This window comes from Terrapene carolina, unplaced genomic scaffold (assembly GCF_002925995.2).
Source record: "Terrapene carolina triunguis isolate 2854851 unplaced genomic scaffold, T_m_triunguis-2.0 Scaffold250, whole genome shotgun sequence".
Classification (NCBI taxonomy): Eukaryota; Metazoa; Chordata; order Testudines; family Emydidae; genus Terrapene; species Terrapene triunguis.
In genome coordinates this window covers 433,518-452,017 of record NW_020664601.1, presented here as the reverse complement: position 1 = coordinate 452,017, position 18,500 = coordinate 433,518, and the positions used below count along the sequence as shown (strand labels likewise).

Below are 18,500 nucleotides of genomic sequence, written 5' to 3'. Positions count from 1 at the left end.
TGGGGGGAGGGATAGCTCAGTGGTTTGAGCATTGGCCTGCTAAACCCAGGGTTATGAGTTCAATCCTTGAGGGGGCCACTTAGGGATCTGGGGCAAAATCAGTACTTGGTCCTGCTAGTGAAGGCAGGGGGCTGGACTCGATGACCTTTCAAGGTCCCTTCCAGTTCTAAGAGATAGGATAACTCCATTTATTATTATTATAACTATGAACAGGGACCAAAGTCTGCTCAGTTACAGCACCGTATAGCAAGAGTATAATCTTCATGGAATTCAATGGAGTTACTCCAGATTTACACCATGGTAACAAATTAGAATATCAGAGGGGTAGCCGTGTGAGTCTGAATCTGTAAAAAGCAACAGAGGGTCCTGTGGCACCTTTAAGACTAACAGACTAACCTGTTAGTCTTAAAGGTGCCACAGGACCCTCTGTTGCTAAATTAGAATATCTTACTGATATTCTGTGTTTGGGCAAAACAGTAGAACTTTTTTATTTTCACCTTGTTGCACATTTGTTATGCTTAAATTATAAAGGTTTTCATTTGACGTGAGTGTAAGAAGAAACCATTTTAAAGAAAAACTGATCACTATCAAGGAGTGAGCTCTGCACTCCTACAGATCTAACATTAAGAAAACTAGAAGAGAGAAATTTTCAGAAACTGACTCTTTTAAAGATCTCAAAAATTAGACAATACAATAGCTAAGCTAATGTGCAGAAAGCTATTTTTAAACTATCCAACTTGGACCAGGTGTAGGACATTTCCTATATTTTATGGCCAAGACTTTCAAAAGTGATTCATGGTTTTGGGTGCCCAATTTCAGATGCCTTAAATGAATCTGATCCTCAGATAGTGGACACAACACATTGGCTGAAAAATCAGAATCCTTTAATGTGTCTAAAGTTGGAGACCCAAAAACTGAGTCACTCCAAATATCTAGTTACTTTTGAAAACCCTGGTGTATAAAGCACAATATACTCTAGCACTGCATTGGGCATTTTAAAATGAAAAAAAGAGAGTCAAATTCAAAATATTTGTGTAATATGTTGGTAAGGGCACAAGAGCCAAAAAACCTCACGTGCTCTATGAAGCAATTATTTCACCACCTTGGAAAGAATTCTTCACAGTTAGAAATGGATTTTCAGAAGGGGGGGCCTCCCTGAGACCCATCCGTGGGTACCATTTGTGCCTGCATTTCAACTGCAGGGACAAATCAAATAGCCTAGAAGTGCCAACTACTCAGATTTATGCCTGGAAATCATTTTGTGGGCTCTCACAAACAGGGATGCTCCGGACTTCAGCTCAAGCCTATACCTTAATATAGATATTGCATACACACAAAATCATCATGCTCTGCCCACTTTTCCAGTTGCTCTACATTGACATACTGTGTTTATCCTCCATCATATTACAACTGAACAGACAGTCTTATACCTCACATGAATAAGCTGGAATTTTAGTCCCCATTCGATAAAGGCCAGAGTCTCACACCAATCATGGGAAATCTGATGGGAACAGAAAACATGTAGTTCCCGCATATGCTAAATGCTCCTTTTAAACCTTATTACAAATGAGCCATCTTTAATCTCCATCAGATAAAGGTCAAAGTCTCTCAAACACAGTTAATGGCCCTGGTGGCCTTTCCAGTCAGAAGGAAGTGGATACCAGAGACACAACTCAAAAGACTGAAGAAATCACTAGCCTTTCATAACATACAGGCACCACTGACCAATTCACTGAAACGCAACCGCTAGAAACTCATGTAAGCTACCCTTATGATTTAGTAATACAGACTGTTCTTTGCTCAATATTTATTATAATTTTACCTGCCTTGAAATGGGAACTGTTAGTGCTTCACTATTGCTACAGTCCTTATTCATAAAACACTCCTATTACACTAAGGATTGAGTAGGAACTGAAGATGCGGCCCAATAACAGCTTTTATACAGACACACACAAAGTACTAAAGGATGCCAAAGTACTTTAGAAGACTAGACTGTATAAACCAGATATCATTTCTGCCCCTCCTGAAAACCTGCAGCCTCTCTTTCGTTTAACTTCATGTAGCAATAGCTTAGGATAGGAAGTGCAGAAAAACACCACTTCCAAATTAAGCTGCAGAAGGAATTTAGGGAAAGAATATAAATTATTAGCGCTGATCCAGATGGTCAGTTTTTGACAAATATTTTTGTAGAAAATTTGAGTTTTGGGGGGAAGAAATTGACAAAAAAAATCTTTTGTTGAAACTTGTTGGGTATTTTGATTACCTTTAGAACTGATCAAAATGTTTTGATCAGACATTTGCAGTTAAGTTTTAATTCCTGCCAAAAAACAACAAACCAAAAAACCAAACCAGCTAGTAATTTTCTGGGTGGAATGTCTGGGGAACAGCAGGACTCTTACAAGGCAGTGCCACCAGATCTTTACTTACAAATTATCTGCACCTCCAGTTTACATTTTGGCAGAAACATACATATTCGAGCACGTAAATGATGGGATTTTGTCTTCCTCTGATGAATCAGATATTGGCCACTGGTAAGATATGGGACTTGTGGGCTAGTCTAATATGGAAAATCCTACATTCTTATTAATTGACGGCACAATGTAGCTTTTATAAGTGCCTTGGTATGCCCTGTTGAAAGGTTATTTTGCAGTTCCTTACAGTTATATTCCTCTGTAAATCACAACAGATGGGTCTATTCCTCCAACAGTAGCAGTATGAAACTATTTCTCTCTCTCTGTGGTGGTGGATAAAGTCCCTTACAATATAATGAACCTGACCGGGGGGAAGGGGGGGGAGCCATGAAAATAGTTATTTCAAGTCTAAAAGCAAAGTGCATGTATAGTCTTCAATACTAACACTCGAAGGTGCTATTGTCAAACTAATCTTCCTGTTACCTAAAGCCTCTCTTCTGTGTTCTGGTGTGAGATGCTGTGGAAAGGCACAGTTGCACTTTATCTTATTTTGGCAGAATAAACAATGTCTTGATCAAGAGCTTTACTAACTTGAAGCCACAACTTTGCTTCTGGTGAACTCAGAAGTATCTTAAGAAAGTTTTGTATTTATTAAGCAGATGGGGAACCAACCCAAGAAGAATGGAACCAAGCATAGTTTAGGTCATGAAAAGGAACAAGCCAAGCCACCCTGAATATGCTCCAATGAGAAGTCACAGAATATTTCCTTTTCCCCATTACGTTCTGGATTGAGATCAATGACTCTCTTCACACAGACCGCCAGACAGCCATCAGATAGCGACTGATCATCATTACCACTAACCTGTGTTGGATTTCAATCATCCTCCTACGGGAAAGGGCTTCATGTTCCATCACAACTATCTTCCAAACCATTCAGTTCTTCTTCTTCTGTTATTGGCAGAAGCAATCTTACTGAGGAGGAACCATATGTGATACCAGGAGCCCAATATGAGATATTACAAACCAGTTTCCACCTTGTTAAAATAAATACTGGTTTACTATTACAATAACTTTACGGTTCAGAGATTCTAAGGCCAGAAAGGACCATTATGATAATCTAGTCTGACCTCCTGCATAACAGGTCATGGAATTTCACCGAACAGTCCCCTCACTTCTGCCCATGTGTCACTCGACTGACTGGGACTGTGCTTAAATTTTAAGCCAGGACATCAGCCCTATGATGAGTGACACTAGTTCATGTTCAATGAACGGAAACAATGGCTAAGGCACATCAGTAGAAGGTTCCAGGTCTGGATCAAAGAAAGCACTGAGGAAGAGTTTTTCACGGGTGGTGGCAAGCCTCAGCTCTTAAAAGGGAGTCTAGGACACTTAGCCTGGCTAGTCTAAGTCACTAAAAGGGATTTAGTTGAATTAGCCACTTTTGTAGAGACTTATCTCACTCACTTTTTGTTTTAATAGCTGCAGTGAAGTCCCGATGACAGTAACCTAATGCCAGGAAAGAAACCATTTTCTTACTTTGGCTCAGGTAGATCTGATTTTGGCAAGACAGCTGCCACAAAAAGGCAGCTGAGAAACACCAGTGTCATGAAGCTTCACCTTACTGGGCTGAGCAAAATAGGTCCACGCTGTCTAACAGTGCTCTGGCAAATACACTTGGTGTAAAAGGAAAGTTACAGATATGCACTTTCATGATTTCACTGTATTTTGTTTAACAATATGACATCTTCTGTTTACACATGCAGAATTTCCAATACGTAAAACTTTGCCCTGAAGGAAAAAATGAGTCAGAAAAAGGGCTTCTAATGACAGAATATAGTTTATGATGTACGTTTTTAAAGACAATTAAATTAAACAAATGAAGGAAGATTTGTTTTTTCAAATGAGAGGTAGGGTAGCATGGGGTGAAATGGAACACTGGCACATCGTAACTTTCACTCCAACCTCTGTAGATGACCCTCAAGAGAAATGGCTCTAACATTGTAATCTGCAACGGAGGGGTTTCAAAGTCTTGCAAGCTTAACTTTACAGTCCAAAATTCCTTAAAGTGAGGGTGGTCTCCTGAACAGCAACTCTAGTTATTTTTCCCAGATCACGTATCTTTAGTGTCTCCTTTGCTAAGATTTTGTGTAGGCCTCCAAAATGCAAATGATGTCACAGTGCTCAAGCGTCTTCATAAGATGAGCTCACCGAAGAGAAGAGTTCAGTTTCCAGACACCCAACAATATGAGCTCCCATCCAGTTTGCTGATCCAGCCAAGCACCTTCCCCTGTTCTTTTCTGGGACCTTAGAGAAGTAGATTTTTCAGACTGCGACTTTCTCCATGACACTGTCTGTGACGTGCACCTCATCCGCTTGCACTGTGACTGTGGCTGACTGACCGCACATGTGCTGGTGATCCTTCCAATCCTGCAAAGAAGCACGCAGAGAGACTGTGAAAAAGGAGAGCGTCAGGAGACTGAGGGTATAGCTAAACAGCAAAAAAAAAAACCAAACCTGTGGCAGTTACTCCTAGAGCCAAGGTCAACTAACTTGGGCTTCAGAACCTGGGTTCCAGCCAGAGCCTCTACATTGCTCTGTTTGGCCCTGCTACGCAAGCTGACGCAGTCTCTGAGATTCGCTGCTGTGGGTCTTTTCTGCTATGTAGATGTACCCTGTATAATCTTGTGAAAGCCAACAGCAGTAGCACCAGATATGGACTTGGGATAACTTATTTTAATAGAATGTCTGTTTCCTCAAAGAATCTCTAAATATTTATCAGGTTTTATAAACCGTATTAAGGAACTGCTTCCCCCGCCATGGGTGACATGCAGCAGCTGCTTAACAGTGCACAGAAAACAATACCAATTTAGGAGAGGACATAAGGAATATAGTATCCGACCAAAATCACAAAGGGAATTTAAATAGGCAGAAGGTCAATTCCCCCAATTGGAATTTAGTCAGGAAATAAGTCAGCTACCCCACCATTGTGAAAAACATGTCAGGAGTTTTAATTATCACAAAATGGTGAGGACCTTGGTTGTAACCCTCATCTGAAAAACAACACAACACACTTCTAGCATTGTGCTGGGGCACTGTTTCACTACGAACAGGGGAAAGTTGGCCTTGGCCAATACCCCTTTCTGGTAATCTCCTTTCTTACCTGTTGGTCTCCTATTCAAATATTGATCAAATCCAACCCTGCTTAGCTCATGAGATGTGATGGGATCACAGACCAGGAGGGGAAAGAGGCAGATCATAAATGAACTAATCTAATATTTACCAGCAAGAGAAGACAGAGTTTGGGCTTGCAGCTACAAATAGCTGGATTAAACTACTCTACTGTATTATTTTTTCAGCATCAGCAGCATGCGAGGTGTTTTGTTTGTTTGGAGCAAGCATCTGCACTGTCTAGTAAGAAAGTGAAATTGTGACTGTTCAATATTGCCTACATTTTACACTGAACAGCTTGCGTTACATTGTGTGTGTTACATTGAGGTAATCTGGTGGGACTGCTGCCCTGAGACTCTCAGGCAAATGACATCTAGATTTTAGCAGGATATTGCAGCAAACATTCATTCATTTTTTAACTATCTTAACAATTGCATTCTAAGTGGAAAATGCAGCAGTAATTACTATTCAAATCAAAACCAGGCAAACAGGATACAAGAAGAGCATTAATTTGTTTAGAATTAAAAAAATTGATTGTCTATTCTCACTGCATTTGACTTCAACCAACTGGACTGAATTAGGACATGCTCCAAGAACATAACTTTGGCTAAACTAAATTTTTGGTTCACCTTTAAGTTCTGGCAAGAAATAGGTACAGAATGTGCCAGTAAACAGAATGTGAGGAACACACAGCACAGAAGATTTAAAATTTTTATTAAAACTAATGTTAAAATTGTATAATACACAGGTTAAGACAAGAGTGTCTGTACATCTGGGTATAGTGCTTAAATTATCCAAAGTTGGTTTAAAAGTCATACCATACCACCTCACCTTTTCATATTTGTTTTTCCCTCCTGGGAAATCCTGAGTTATTTCTTGGTTTGCTTAAACCATGCCACAATCCATATATTTGTATTATCACCAATGGCAGAGATCTCATGCTACCTATGGTATCAGTAACACCACAGACCAATGTATTCTGGCAAGTTGTTAACAAAGCAGGAAGAGCCAGGGGAGGGTATACATTACATTTTATTTCTGTGCCTCTGTGACATTTTGGGGATCACTCAGACCAGTGAGGGGTTCTATCACCACCTGCCCTGTCACCTTGAGTGCCTCAGTGTGATGCTGCTATGACTCAGAGCCCTGACACCAGCAGCCAGCCTCAAGCATACAGGTCTGATCCTGACATCCCCCAGCCTAGCTATGCCTTGCAGCCCTTTTGATCCAGAATCTCCCCAAATACATCTACCCTATGTTGTTAACTCCTAGACACTCAAACTTCTCCCCTTCGGTTCGTCACCCCTGATGGAGTGAAACCTGCCCCCGTTAGCCAGTCATTGTGGGGACACTCCCCACAGTTTGAACAACAGAGACCTGTTTGGGGTAAAAATAAACAAAAGGTTTATTTAATAGAAAAATGCAAACTGTCACAGCCTCATGCTCCTGACAGTTCACTTGGTGAGGGGGTCAGGACCCGTTTCAGGCCTTACCTGGATTTTCATTTTAGCTTGGGAGTTCACCTTGAAGAAGGTGAGTTGCCAATCTTAGAAAACCCTCTCCAAATATTACAGACAGAGGGGTGGTAGCAGCATCAATGAACATGTAATTGACACACGGGCACAGGTTAAGTGTGCATGGGGCAGGCATGAGAGTGCAATGAAGGTTGTGTGTTACACCATGAGGGAGATTAACGTGTTGTGTGGGCGTGTTTCCTTTATCATTTGGCGCTTGGAGGAGGTTCCTAATGACAATGCGGAGTCTGTCGCAGTCAGTGGAAATGTGTCATGTGTGCATTAGGGGACAGTTAACTTATTGCCTTATTTTTTAGGGATTGCATGATGAGGGATGTCACACTTAATTACCCTTAATCTCTTTTTAAAGGACGGTTTAGTTTCTGCAATACAGATAAGTGATGCACATAAACAGAAGAACTTCACTGAAAATGGTCTCATTTTCCTCACCTCCACTGCGGCTTCTCTCTGATTGGCAGGGTCTGCTTGGTACACTGCCCCAGCATGCTCTCTGCTGGTGACGTCACAACCACCACAGCTCAGCACTGGAACATGCAGGCAGGCTGCCTATAGGGACACATATGTCCCAGTTGTAAATTTGCCTTTTAAAAAAATATGATTGACAAACTTACAAGAGGCGACAGACCCTGGGGATGGTAAACAGAAAAAACACGAACCACCTAAAAAATGCGGGAAAAACTCCCCAACAACAAGAATGACCACACTCTTACAGGCAGCCTGTATGTTCTCAGTCATGGGTGTAATGCTGAATGCCTGCTGAGGTTACAGTGTGAACAGCAGCCAGTGATCTGTCAGGTCTGCAATCTGTAGACTCGCATTCCAAGATAAGCTCACACATACTAATATGCTGGCCAGTCCTCTTTACCCTGCTTATTTGGGGGTATTCAGTATATGCTTGCACCTGTTTCGCCAGCTATGCTGACTGCCTTTAGACAATGGTGGTATGTGTGACTTATAAAGAATCCATTACCTTCCGCTGGCAGAAAGTTGAGCAGTAATTGACTTTATGGCATCCGGTGCACTCATTCATTGCCTCCCGACCACAGTTTACACAGGACTGCTGCAAAAAAAGGACAAAGTGGGCAGGTCAGGGATGACAAAAAGCTAGATGGTTTCAACTCAAACAGTAGTCTGGTTACACAGGCTGAAGCTCATAGCAGTGCAAAGGAAAAAGCAGCACAATGGCTCAGGGAATAGTTTTGGAAATCCACTCTCCCTTCCATCTTAGCCTAAGTCACTTCAGAAAGCAAAACAATTTTGAGCCAGCATAGCGATTTCCTAGTACTCCATCCTTCTGCCTTTCTGAAGAGCAAACAGCGACCCAAAGCTATGAATCAAACCCTGGGACATTGGGGAAACCTCGCAATACATCCCACACAGGTTCCCCCCCACCATGTTTTACTTAAGCTGACCTGATGTATCTGAACACGGCAGTCAGCCAATGGAGGTAAATAGTATTTACAACTCTTCATTAAAGTGGATTCCTCTCAGAATCCACTAACAAGCTCTTTACATGTCTCTCTCTAGGCAGAAGTTTAACCCTTCAGCCGCCTTCAGATAAACTCAGGGTTTAACAAGAATGGACCAGGGATTGGAAAAGGGAACTCATCTAAATTAGCTCCAGGTAAGTTTTAAGTATGCATTGCTCTCGTGGAGCCTTCACACACAGATATACTCTAACCCCCAGCTGGGCTCCCCAATTTTCATTACAGATACGTAACAAAAACTTTTATTTTACCAGTGTGCTTAGCTCCTTTACACCAGTTTATTGCTGGCTCTGACTGTGATAGAAAGGTGTGCATGGAGTACAAATAGCTGGCTCACACTCCACATTTAATTTTCCCTGATTTTCACAAGAGGAGGAGGGGTCCCACATACATGGAACGTTATGTGAAGCAACATCTAGGCACATGAAGACAAAATGAGGACTGACTTTCTGCCTTCCTTGCTTTACTGATTGAAAAGAACATAATTGCTAATGTGATCAAAACAGCAATTTCCTAACAGGAAAGAAAGACAGAGGGAAAAAGGCTATTTTAGAAGCATAGACCCAGAACCTGGGGGTAACTGCACCATCTCTCTTCATACAGAAAGGACGAATGGATTACGTAACTGCAACACCTAGCTTCATAAATATTTTGATGTCCATTACTTTATCCCTATCTCAATAAAACTCCAATTAAAAATGAAAAGAGTTGTATATTTACGTGGGAGGATCATTTAACCCGGGCAGTCAGGGTACATTTTTTACAGCTCATTCAGTTTCCAACTCATCAAATTACTGACGTGTCATTAGCAAGTCGGAGCAGTGGTGTAATGCCATCACAGGAAGTAGTTCTTGGCTGTGAATATATTGTCACACTGTGGCAACATTAACACAAGCCATATTTAGTTTAGCTGCTTCCTCTCTCTTTCAGGCACAACTGATTTAACATCCAGGCCCCTATTAACACTCAGCTCATTCACACTGTCTGTTTGCATCTTATCTGCATACCTAGAAATAAAGCCAGTGCAATAAAACTATATTCAGAGAGTGCTAATGTTCAGACATAAATGCATAAAAACCAAGGAGAGAGTTAAAGCTCCCACACCTCGTGTGAACTCATCCCCACTGATCCTTAGCAAAGTTAGTCACTACCTCACACAGTACTAGGAGATACTGAAAAATACACTAATACACAGAGAGCATAAATATTATGAGAGGCCTGTCGAGTCGTCCAGAGACAATGCTGTGTCCTCTTAATGAGGAGATCTAGGTTTGAATCCCAACTCAAAGCCCTACTCCCAAAGCTGCCAGGAATGTAGAGAGATGTAAAAGTGATGGTCAACTCACAGAGTGAGAGGTCAGCTTCCTATTCTTCACTAGCAGTACCTGCTATGCTAACACAGCTCGGAAGGGACTCAGTTCAGACTGTCTGGCCAGAGAACAGTGGTGAAATGAGGCTTGTGAACATGAAAAGCCATGTGAAAGGAACACCGGATTTGCCAGATCATCTTGCTGGCCCATCTAGCCCAATATCCTTATGTCTGCTAGAGGACAAAACCAGATACTTCAGAGAGAGATTAAATAAACCTGATAGGCATGGCTACGCAAACACTCACTGCGCTCCATTGTGTCGCACACCATGCGTCCGTGTGGACCCAGCTGACGCACACTACAAGTTCCCTAGTGTGCTTTGTTGCACCACAAAGCACGCAGTAAGTGTTTGTGAGGACAAGCCCTGTATCTTTAACTGAGAAAGGACAAAGAAGCAAGTACATGCCTAAAGAACACTCTTAAAGCATGTGACATTTACAGCTGGGATTTAAAGGCTGCAACAGCAGCCTTGTTCTTACCTTGATGATGATTTCTGTTTTACCATCGACATCTTCCGTTTGTTGAAATAATTGGTTTTGATATTGCTGCAATGAAAGAGACATTGGAACCATTACTTGGTATATGCATCATGGTTGTGAGGTGTGGCAGCACAGGGAGCTATTTATATCAAATGATAAGTGTGCCTCGGCGCGGTGGTAATATAAATAATAAAGATACCATTACTTGAGCTCATTCTGCTCCACTACTGGACTGGGGGCATCTGAATGAGCCATTACCATTCCTTAAAAGAAGGTGACACTGGGGGGTCCACTCGAGGTAAACAAAAGAGCCTGTACCAAGATGCTTTGCTTTGATCAGACATCCTGGTTAATTGCTCATGTAACTGTCAAGTAACGGCAATGTTAAAGCAATCCCACTTCTCCCCTCCACCCAAACAGGAGCTCATCCGTTAACGGGGTGTCTACACTAGGGGTGCACGACATTGTGTAGATACTCCCCACACCGATGGAAGGGGTTTTTCCGTCGATTTAGATAACTGACCTCCCCGAGCGGCGGTAGCTAGGTTAATGAAAGAACCTAGCCATGTCTACACTGGAGGTTAGGTTGGCTTAACTACAGCACTCAGGGGTGTGAACACTCCTATGCACATGTAGCTAGATCAGTCTAAATTGTAAGTGTAGACCAGGACTTAGTCTTGCATGACATGACACTTACCAGAAGAAGCAGTGCGGGTAACAATGGTATATGGCTAAAGGCATTTTATGACCAATAACTTGAGTCAAATTTCCCTCAGACCACTAAAAACCCACATCTACACTGCAATAAAAAACTGCAGAACTGAGTCTCAGAACTGACTTGGGCTGGGACTGCAGTGTAGACATTTGGCCTCGGGCTGGAGCCTGGGCTCTGATACCCCATGCAGAGAGAGGGTCTCAGAGACTGAGCTCCAGCCTGAACGTATATACTGCAATTTTTAGCCCCACAGCTGAGCCCCACAAACCTGAGTCAACTGACCCGGGCCAGCCGAGGCTGTGTCACAGGTTTTTTATTGCAGTGTAGACGTACCCAGGGAGACCAGATGGACTCTGGAGGAATGGAATAGCCCATAAATGAGAACAGGGGGAAAAAACAGACAAAATAAATGTTTCAAACCTTTTAGAACTGACAATCCTGTGCAATCCTGTCCCCCAAAATACAAAAACAAAAGTGGTGGTAAAGGCTCCACTGCGGTCCAGCTACCCTAGTAGAACTAAAGGCCAATCTAGTCAAGTCGAAGAACATGCATGCAAAATCCTCTGGATTTATTATAATCTTCACACTAACTGAGTAGACACATTTGGCAAGGACAGACGGGCAAAGCTGGATTTTTTTAAATATTAGGCCAGGTCTGTAACTTGGTTTCTCTGAGAGGCAGTGTTACAGCCATCTGCTCTGCTGTCTCGTATTTGCTGGCATAGAAGAAGTAACCTGTCCCAATGAAGTTCGCACTGGGTGTGTCTCAGGGGACTTTCAGTTTTTCCTCCCCCATCAGTTTCTGAGTACAACAGATGTTCTCTTCCCTGCCCCACCCTACCCCCAACCTCCCGTGGGCCCATATAAGGAAGGAGAGAAACCAGATTAGATTCAGTACTGACCCAGAGTTAAACCTCAGGGGAAGTTTAAAAAAACTCTGATATACCACTGTAAAGAAAAGTAGGTTTATCTGAGAGTAGATCCCCAATGCTTAAACAGATTAAGGGCTTAATTTCAGATCATCTTTACGACCTGGCATCAAGGCATTTATGTTCCTGTGAAACCACAACCTTAGAAATCCTTAAGTCACCATGACATGGAATCAAATTAAGAAACTCTTGGGAGTTGGAGAATAATAGATGGAAATATCTCACCCCTTATAGCAAGAGGCTTGGTTTAGCTCTGGCTTTATTAAATGAAGAGACTCAATCTGTCTATGTAGCATGCAAAGTACCAGGCACAGAATCTTTAATACTTCTAGTCATGCTTAGACACAAGTGAACAGAGTCATACTTGCAGCAGAATTTAATACGTACAATTTCCTGCCTTGAATTTGATGCCAAAATTTTGCCCAAGCTAAAGGCAACCTCAGTGGAACAGCAACAATAATTGCTACTTAGAGATTTTGTTTCTACTTTGGAGTCAGTTTTAAGCAGAATGACTTTTCCTGGGCAAAGGGTGACCTCAAGTCTTGAGACAGACTGGAACTGACAATTTACACCAGCTGAGAATCTGGGTCTGACCTCCACATTCTAGCTAGTGTTTGCTCTTTTGCCACCTTACCAGACATTTATTTGTGCAAAAGAGGCAAAGAATCATACTGGAAAGAAAATGCATGTTCTTCCAGGAAGGTTAAAACAGGCCTTCTAGTATCAAGTGGAAGGCAAACTACCTATGATAATACCAATTAACTAACGTGAAGTGTGGGAAAATGCCACACTGCTTCTATAATTGTATTATTATTATTATTATTTTTTTTGCACTCAATGCTCTGGTCTGTATGACAGCAATTAAGAACATAAGAATGGCCATACTAGGTCAGACCAAAGGTCCATCTAGCCCAGTATCCTGTCTTCTGACAGTGGCCAATGCCAGGTGCCCCAGAGGGAATAAACAGAACAGGTAATCATCAAGTGATCCATCCCGTCGCTTATTCCCAGCTTCTGGCAAAGAGAGGCTAGGGACACCATTCCTCTCCATCCTGGCCAATAGCCATTGATGGACCTATCCTCCATGATCTTATCAAGTTCCTTTTTGAACCCTGTTATAGTCTTAGCCTTCACAACATCCTCTGGCAAGGAGTTCCACAGGTTGACTGTGCGTTCCTTTTGCTTGTTTTGAACCTGCTGCCTATTAATTTCATTTGGTGACCCCTAGTTCTTGTGTTATGAGAAGTGGTAAATAACACTTAATTATTTACTTTCTCCACACCAGTCAGGATTTTATAGACCTCTATCATATTCCCCCTTAGTCGTCTCTTTTCCAAGCTGAAAAGTCCCAGTCTTATTCATCTCTCTTCATATAGCAGCCGTTCCATACCCCTAATCATTTTTGTTTCCCTTTTCTGAACCTTTTCCAATTCCAGTACATCTTTTTTGAGATTAAGTGAAGCATGTTAAATTTTTAAATATTCCCCTCCAATACATGCACACACAAGCGCAGTCCCAACCAGCCACAACAAACCCCTCAGCAATGGTCTACACCAGGGGTCAGCAACCTTTCTAAAGTGGTGTGCCGGGTCTTCATTTATTCACTCTAATTTAAGGTTTCGCGTGCCAGTAATACATTTTAATGTTTTTAGAAGGTCTCTTTCTATAAGTCTATAATATATAACTAAACTATTGTTGTATGTAAAGTAAATAAAGGTTTTTAAAATGTTTAAGAAGCTTCATTTAAAATTAAATTAAAATGCAGAGCCCCCCTAGACTGGTGGCCAGGACCCGGGCAGTTTGAGTGCCACTGAAAATCAGCTCGCGTGCCGCCTTCGGCACACGTGCCATAGGTTGCCTACCCCTGGTCTACACAGTCACACAAACAGATGCACAATGCTGATAGCCAATGAATTCTAGCTCAAGGGGGCTGCCACAGGCTGTGAGCTCCATAGCTGAGGACTTCTTCCCTGCCTAATTTTCAGTGAAGAGTTATAGGATAGCCACCAGGAAGCACACCTGTCAGGTACTCCTCCAGGCCCCACTCCTTCCTGGAATATGCAGATGAAGTTATTTTCACCTCCATTTTATTTATTTGAATCAGGAGTCCTCCAATTACAGGCCACAGATCATCAGCAGTCTGGAGAAACTGAGACACTTCAGACCCAAGCAGAGGGAAATTGGGCGTGGAACTGAACCAAGAGAAAGAATCTCTTTCTTACAATATGGTCTCCAGAAAAATTTGGAGAATCACTGATCTGAACTGCACCTATTGTTGTCCTATGTAGCATAATCCATATACGAACTACTATCTGTGTACAGCTAGACTCCTTAAATGCCTGACCCTTTTTCATTTAATTTCATGCCCTCCTGCCCTGAACTGTTTCAATCTTTCTGGGAAAACAATTCAGACAATCCAGCTGTTAAATTATCTAATCTTCAGCCTGATCCTTAAAAGTAGCATCGCCTCTAGCACTGTTACATTGAAAGGATGGGACTTTTTCTATTGTTTTTCTACATTAATTCACAGAGGAATGATATTTTATATGCATATTATTGTCTTAGGGTCTTGGGCTTTTTTAATGTCTTAAACAGTATTCATTTTGCACAGAATATGGGAAAGGATTTTTGGTGGGTTTACATGTTCTCTAAAACCTGCTCGAACTAAATGGCAGCTTAACAAACACTAAAAATATTAGATTTTGCAGGCATTTCAGGCTTTGTGTAAAGTTGTGCCTTTCATCCATTCCTTTTGGGCTTATCTTGAAAGATACTAAGCACCTCCTGTGAAATGCTGCGCATCCTCAACCTTTAAATGCAGAGTATCCCCCACCATCACCCCCTCTTTTTAAACAAAAAGACGCAGTGAAACCAGAATTCAGTGACCAATCAAATGTAGTCTTTTAAGGGTCTTTCAATAAGGGTGGCTGAGAATTTTACTTGACTAAAAAACAGGAATATCAAAATATGAAATATCAAATCATACTTCCTGGATACCAATAAATATTTTATTGTTTAAAACACAAATACTGAGATACTTTCATTTTTATACAAACACATGAAATACCAATAGTTGATAAAAAGGATTTTCTTTAACGTGTGAGATCACTTTGAGCCAAAACATAGATCTGTCTGTCACTCACAATAAGCTGACCGTATGTAAATGATGTCTGGTGTTTCCATGTGAAAACATACATCCATACACAGAACTAAAGTATCAGCTGCATGCACACCAAATGTTCACATGTACTGGGTGTGTCTTATGGGCACTGAGGTCCAAAGCATTGAAACAGATGTCAGTCTCATATCTGGGACTAGTTCTAGGAGGTCTCTGATTGCAGAGAGATAGTAGAAGTGGTCTCAGTTCAGAAAATCTTTGGGATGATGCATAAAAAAAAGTGGCTTTTAACACTGGTTTCATTATAGTTTTAAAATGCTGGAGTTATTTAAACTTTGAAACTCAGACATGATCAACACTGCATATGTGTATCAATGCTGTCATAACTATAAAGGGAAGGGTAACAGCCCCCCTGTGTACAATACTATAAAATCCCTCCTGGCCAGAGACTCCAAAATCCTTTTACCTGTAAAGGGTTAAGAAGCTCAGGTAACCTGGCTGACACCTGACCCAAAGGACCAATAAGGGGACAAGATACTTTCAAATCTTGGTGGGGGGAAGGTTTTTGTTTGTGCTCTTTGTTTTTGGTGGTGGTTCGCTCTTGGGACTGAGAGGGACCAGACATCAATCCATGCTCTCCAAATCTTTCTGAACAAGTCTCTCATATTTCAAACTTGTAAGTAAACAGCCAGGCAAGGCGTGTTAGTTTTATCTTTGTTTTCTCAACTTGTAAATGTACCTTTTACTAGGGTGTTTACCTCTGTTTGCTGTAACTTTGAACCTGAGGCTAGAGGGGGGTCCTCTGGGCTCTTTAAGTAAGTTATTTTCCATCCTGATTTTACAGAGATGATTTTTACCTTTTTCTTTAATTAAAAGCCTTCTTTTTAAGAACCTGATTGATTTTTCTTTGTTTTTAGATCCAAGGGGGTTGGATCTTGATCCACCAGGAGTTGGTGGGAGAAAGGAGGGGGGGATGGTTAATTTCTCCTTGTTTTAAGATCCAAGGGGTTTGGATCTGTATTCACCAGGGAATTGGTGAAGAGTCTCTCAAGGCTACCCAGGGAAGGGAGTTAGCCCATTGGGAGTGGTGGCAGCGGACCAGATCTACGCTGGTAGTTAAGCTTAGAAGTTTTCATGCAGGCCCCCACATCTGTACCCTAAAGTTCAGAGTGGGAAAGGAGCCTTGACAAATGCTCTAGACCAGTAACACCACATTACAGTGAATTTGTAATGGTTCTAATGGACTGACAACATACCCTAACCATTTGTAGCACTGATGCAGTACTACCTGCATGAAACACTCCCGTGTGCAAACTGAGACAATTCTACTGTAACAGTAACTGCTTCAAGGGGGTTGCTACAGTAAATGGTGGAATCTTATTTTTCAGCTTTAAAAAACTGCTATGAGGATAATTTAAAAAATGTGTCTGATTAATACATAGGTTCTCAACGGGGGGAGGGAGGTGTCAGACTTTTTAGGGGGCACAGCCATGGGTGCCAGAGATAAGGGGGCCAAACAGCCATTACCCCCCCCCACACACACACACACTTTTAAGAACCTGAACTCAGCGGGGATGCAACAAGGGGGAGGCCAGGACCACACCCCACACCCCCGACCAGAGCTGGGAGGCATGGGACGGCAAAGACCCTTCCTTGCTGGCATGGTGGAGGAATGGCTGAGCCAAATCTGAGTGAGTGGATTTATGGTCTGGTGTACAGGGTTGCAGCATCACTCCATTTTAAAAGGTAAGGGGTGTTCTTATAGTACCATTTGACATGCATTTTTATGAAGTAACAAGGAGACTGGTGGCACCTTAAAGACTAACAGATTTATTTGGGCATAAGCTTTCGTGGGTAAAAACCTCACTTCCTCACACCATTAACAAATGAATTTTAGTTCTGCTGTTTACAAACAGCAGAACTAAAATTCATTTGCAAATTTAACACCATTAATCTGGGCTTGAATAGGGACTGGGAGTGGCTGGCTCATTACAGAAGCAGCTTTTCCTCTCCTGGAATTGACACCTCCTCATCTATTATTGGGAGTGGACTACATCCACCCTGATTGAATTGGCCCTGTCAACACTGGTTCTCCACTTGCGAAGTAACTCCCTGCTCTCCATGTGTCAGTATATAATGCCTGCATCTGTAACTTTCACTCTATGCATCTGAAGAAGTGAGGCTTTTACCCACAAAAGCTTATGCCCAAATAAATCTGTTAGTCTTTAAGGTGCCACCAGACTCCTTGTTGTTTTTGTAGATACAGACTAACACGGCTACCCAGATACTTTTATGAAGTAGTAATCTGACCGGAACAAACACATTAGCAACAGTAGGTGGCAGTATCCTTCTTGCTATTGTAAAGGGCGGATTTTCAAGTTAAATATATATATATAGCTAAGATAGGGTGTGATTCAAAAAATGGTTGGGAATAGCCTGGATTAATACTTTGTACTTCTATAGTGGCTTCCATCCAGGGCTCTCTCAAAACTTTTCAAACACTTGTTAAGACTTCACCAAACCTCTGCAAAGTAAGTACTATTGTTATTTTATTGTTGAGGAAACTGAGGCACAGAGCAGTTAAGTGACTTACCCAAGGTCACATAAGAAATTTGTGGCAGAGCTGAAAATAGAACCTGGAATAGACTCCCAGTCCTGCACTTTACCCACCAAACCATGCTCCTTAAGCCAATTTAAATCAACTAAAAAAAAGAAAAAGGACAGTCAGAATTAGTCCCTGAATATATATGTAGGCTTAAAAATTACAATTATATCTTGAAAGAAAATATTTGAGATGTTCAAGTTTGGAGTTTGTGATTCTACATTTCCATGCAACAGCTGAGGGCTTCACAAACATCTAAACTGGAGCATTTTCCTGCTATGAGCATGAGATCTGTAATGCTATCATTGGTCAGAGGCTAATAAACACCTGAACACAGGATTTGGGAGATACGTGATAGAGGAATGGATTTTCGAATATTCCTTTTAAAAATGTGAACGAGAGTTGTCTACATATATATTCCATTACTGTATCTGGATGAATCTTCTTTCTAAAAGCTCTACAGTCCAGCCTTAAACCCACACACTGACTTGAACTATCTAGTGTCTAGCGATTGCCACAGGTTCCTAAGTATACCCAGTGATCTAACACTCCTGCCCAACTCAGACACAACAGACCAATTTAAGGAACGAACTGCAGCCTAAAGCCTGTTTTGCTGGCTTTCATCAATTTATATGACACAATGCTGAATATATTTTTATTTGCTACATTTAGCAAGTCCCCTTTCC

General features: G+C 41.6%; 1 protein-coding gene across 2 annotated transcripts in view; it reads right to left on the bottom strand.

The window, feature by feature from the left end:
• Positions 1 to 4,232: 4,232 nt before the first annotated feature.
• Positions 4,233 to 18,500, bottom strand: part of DEAF1 (DEAF1 transcription factor) — a 44,078-nt gene continuing 29,810 nt past the window's right edge. Inside the window, exons 11-14 of one of the 2 annotated variants that reach the window (XM_026657620.2) lie at positions 10,451 to 10,516; positions 8,085 to 8,174; positions 7,544 to 7,660; positions 4,233 to 4,838 (exon numbers count right to left, since the gene is read on the bottom strand). In XM_026657620.2, the coding sequence (XP_026513405.1) occupies positions 4,734 to 4,838; positions 7,544 to 7,660; positions 8,085 to 8,174; positions 10,451 to 10,516 (378 nt within the window). In that variant the 3' untranslated portion in view covers positions 4,233 to 4,733. The remainder of the gene's footprint in view (positions 4,839 to 7,543; positions 7,661 to 8,084; positions 8,175 to 10,450; positions 10,517 to 18,500) is intronic. The other variant, XM_026657621.2, reaches the window with a different exon arrangement.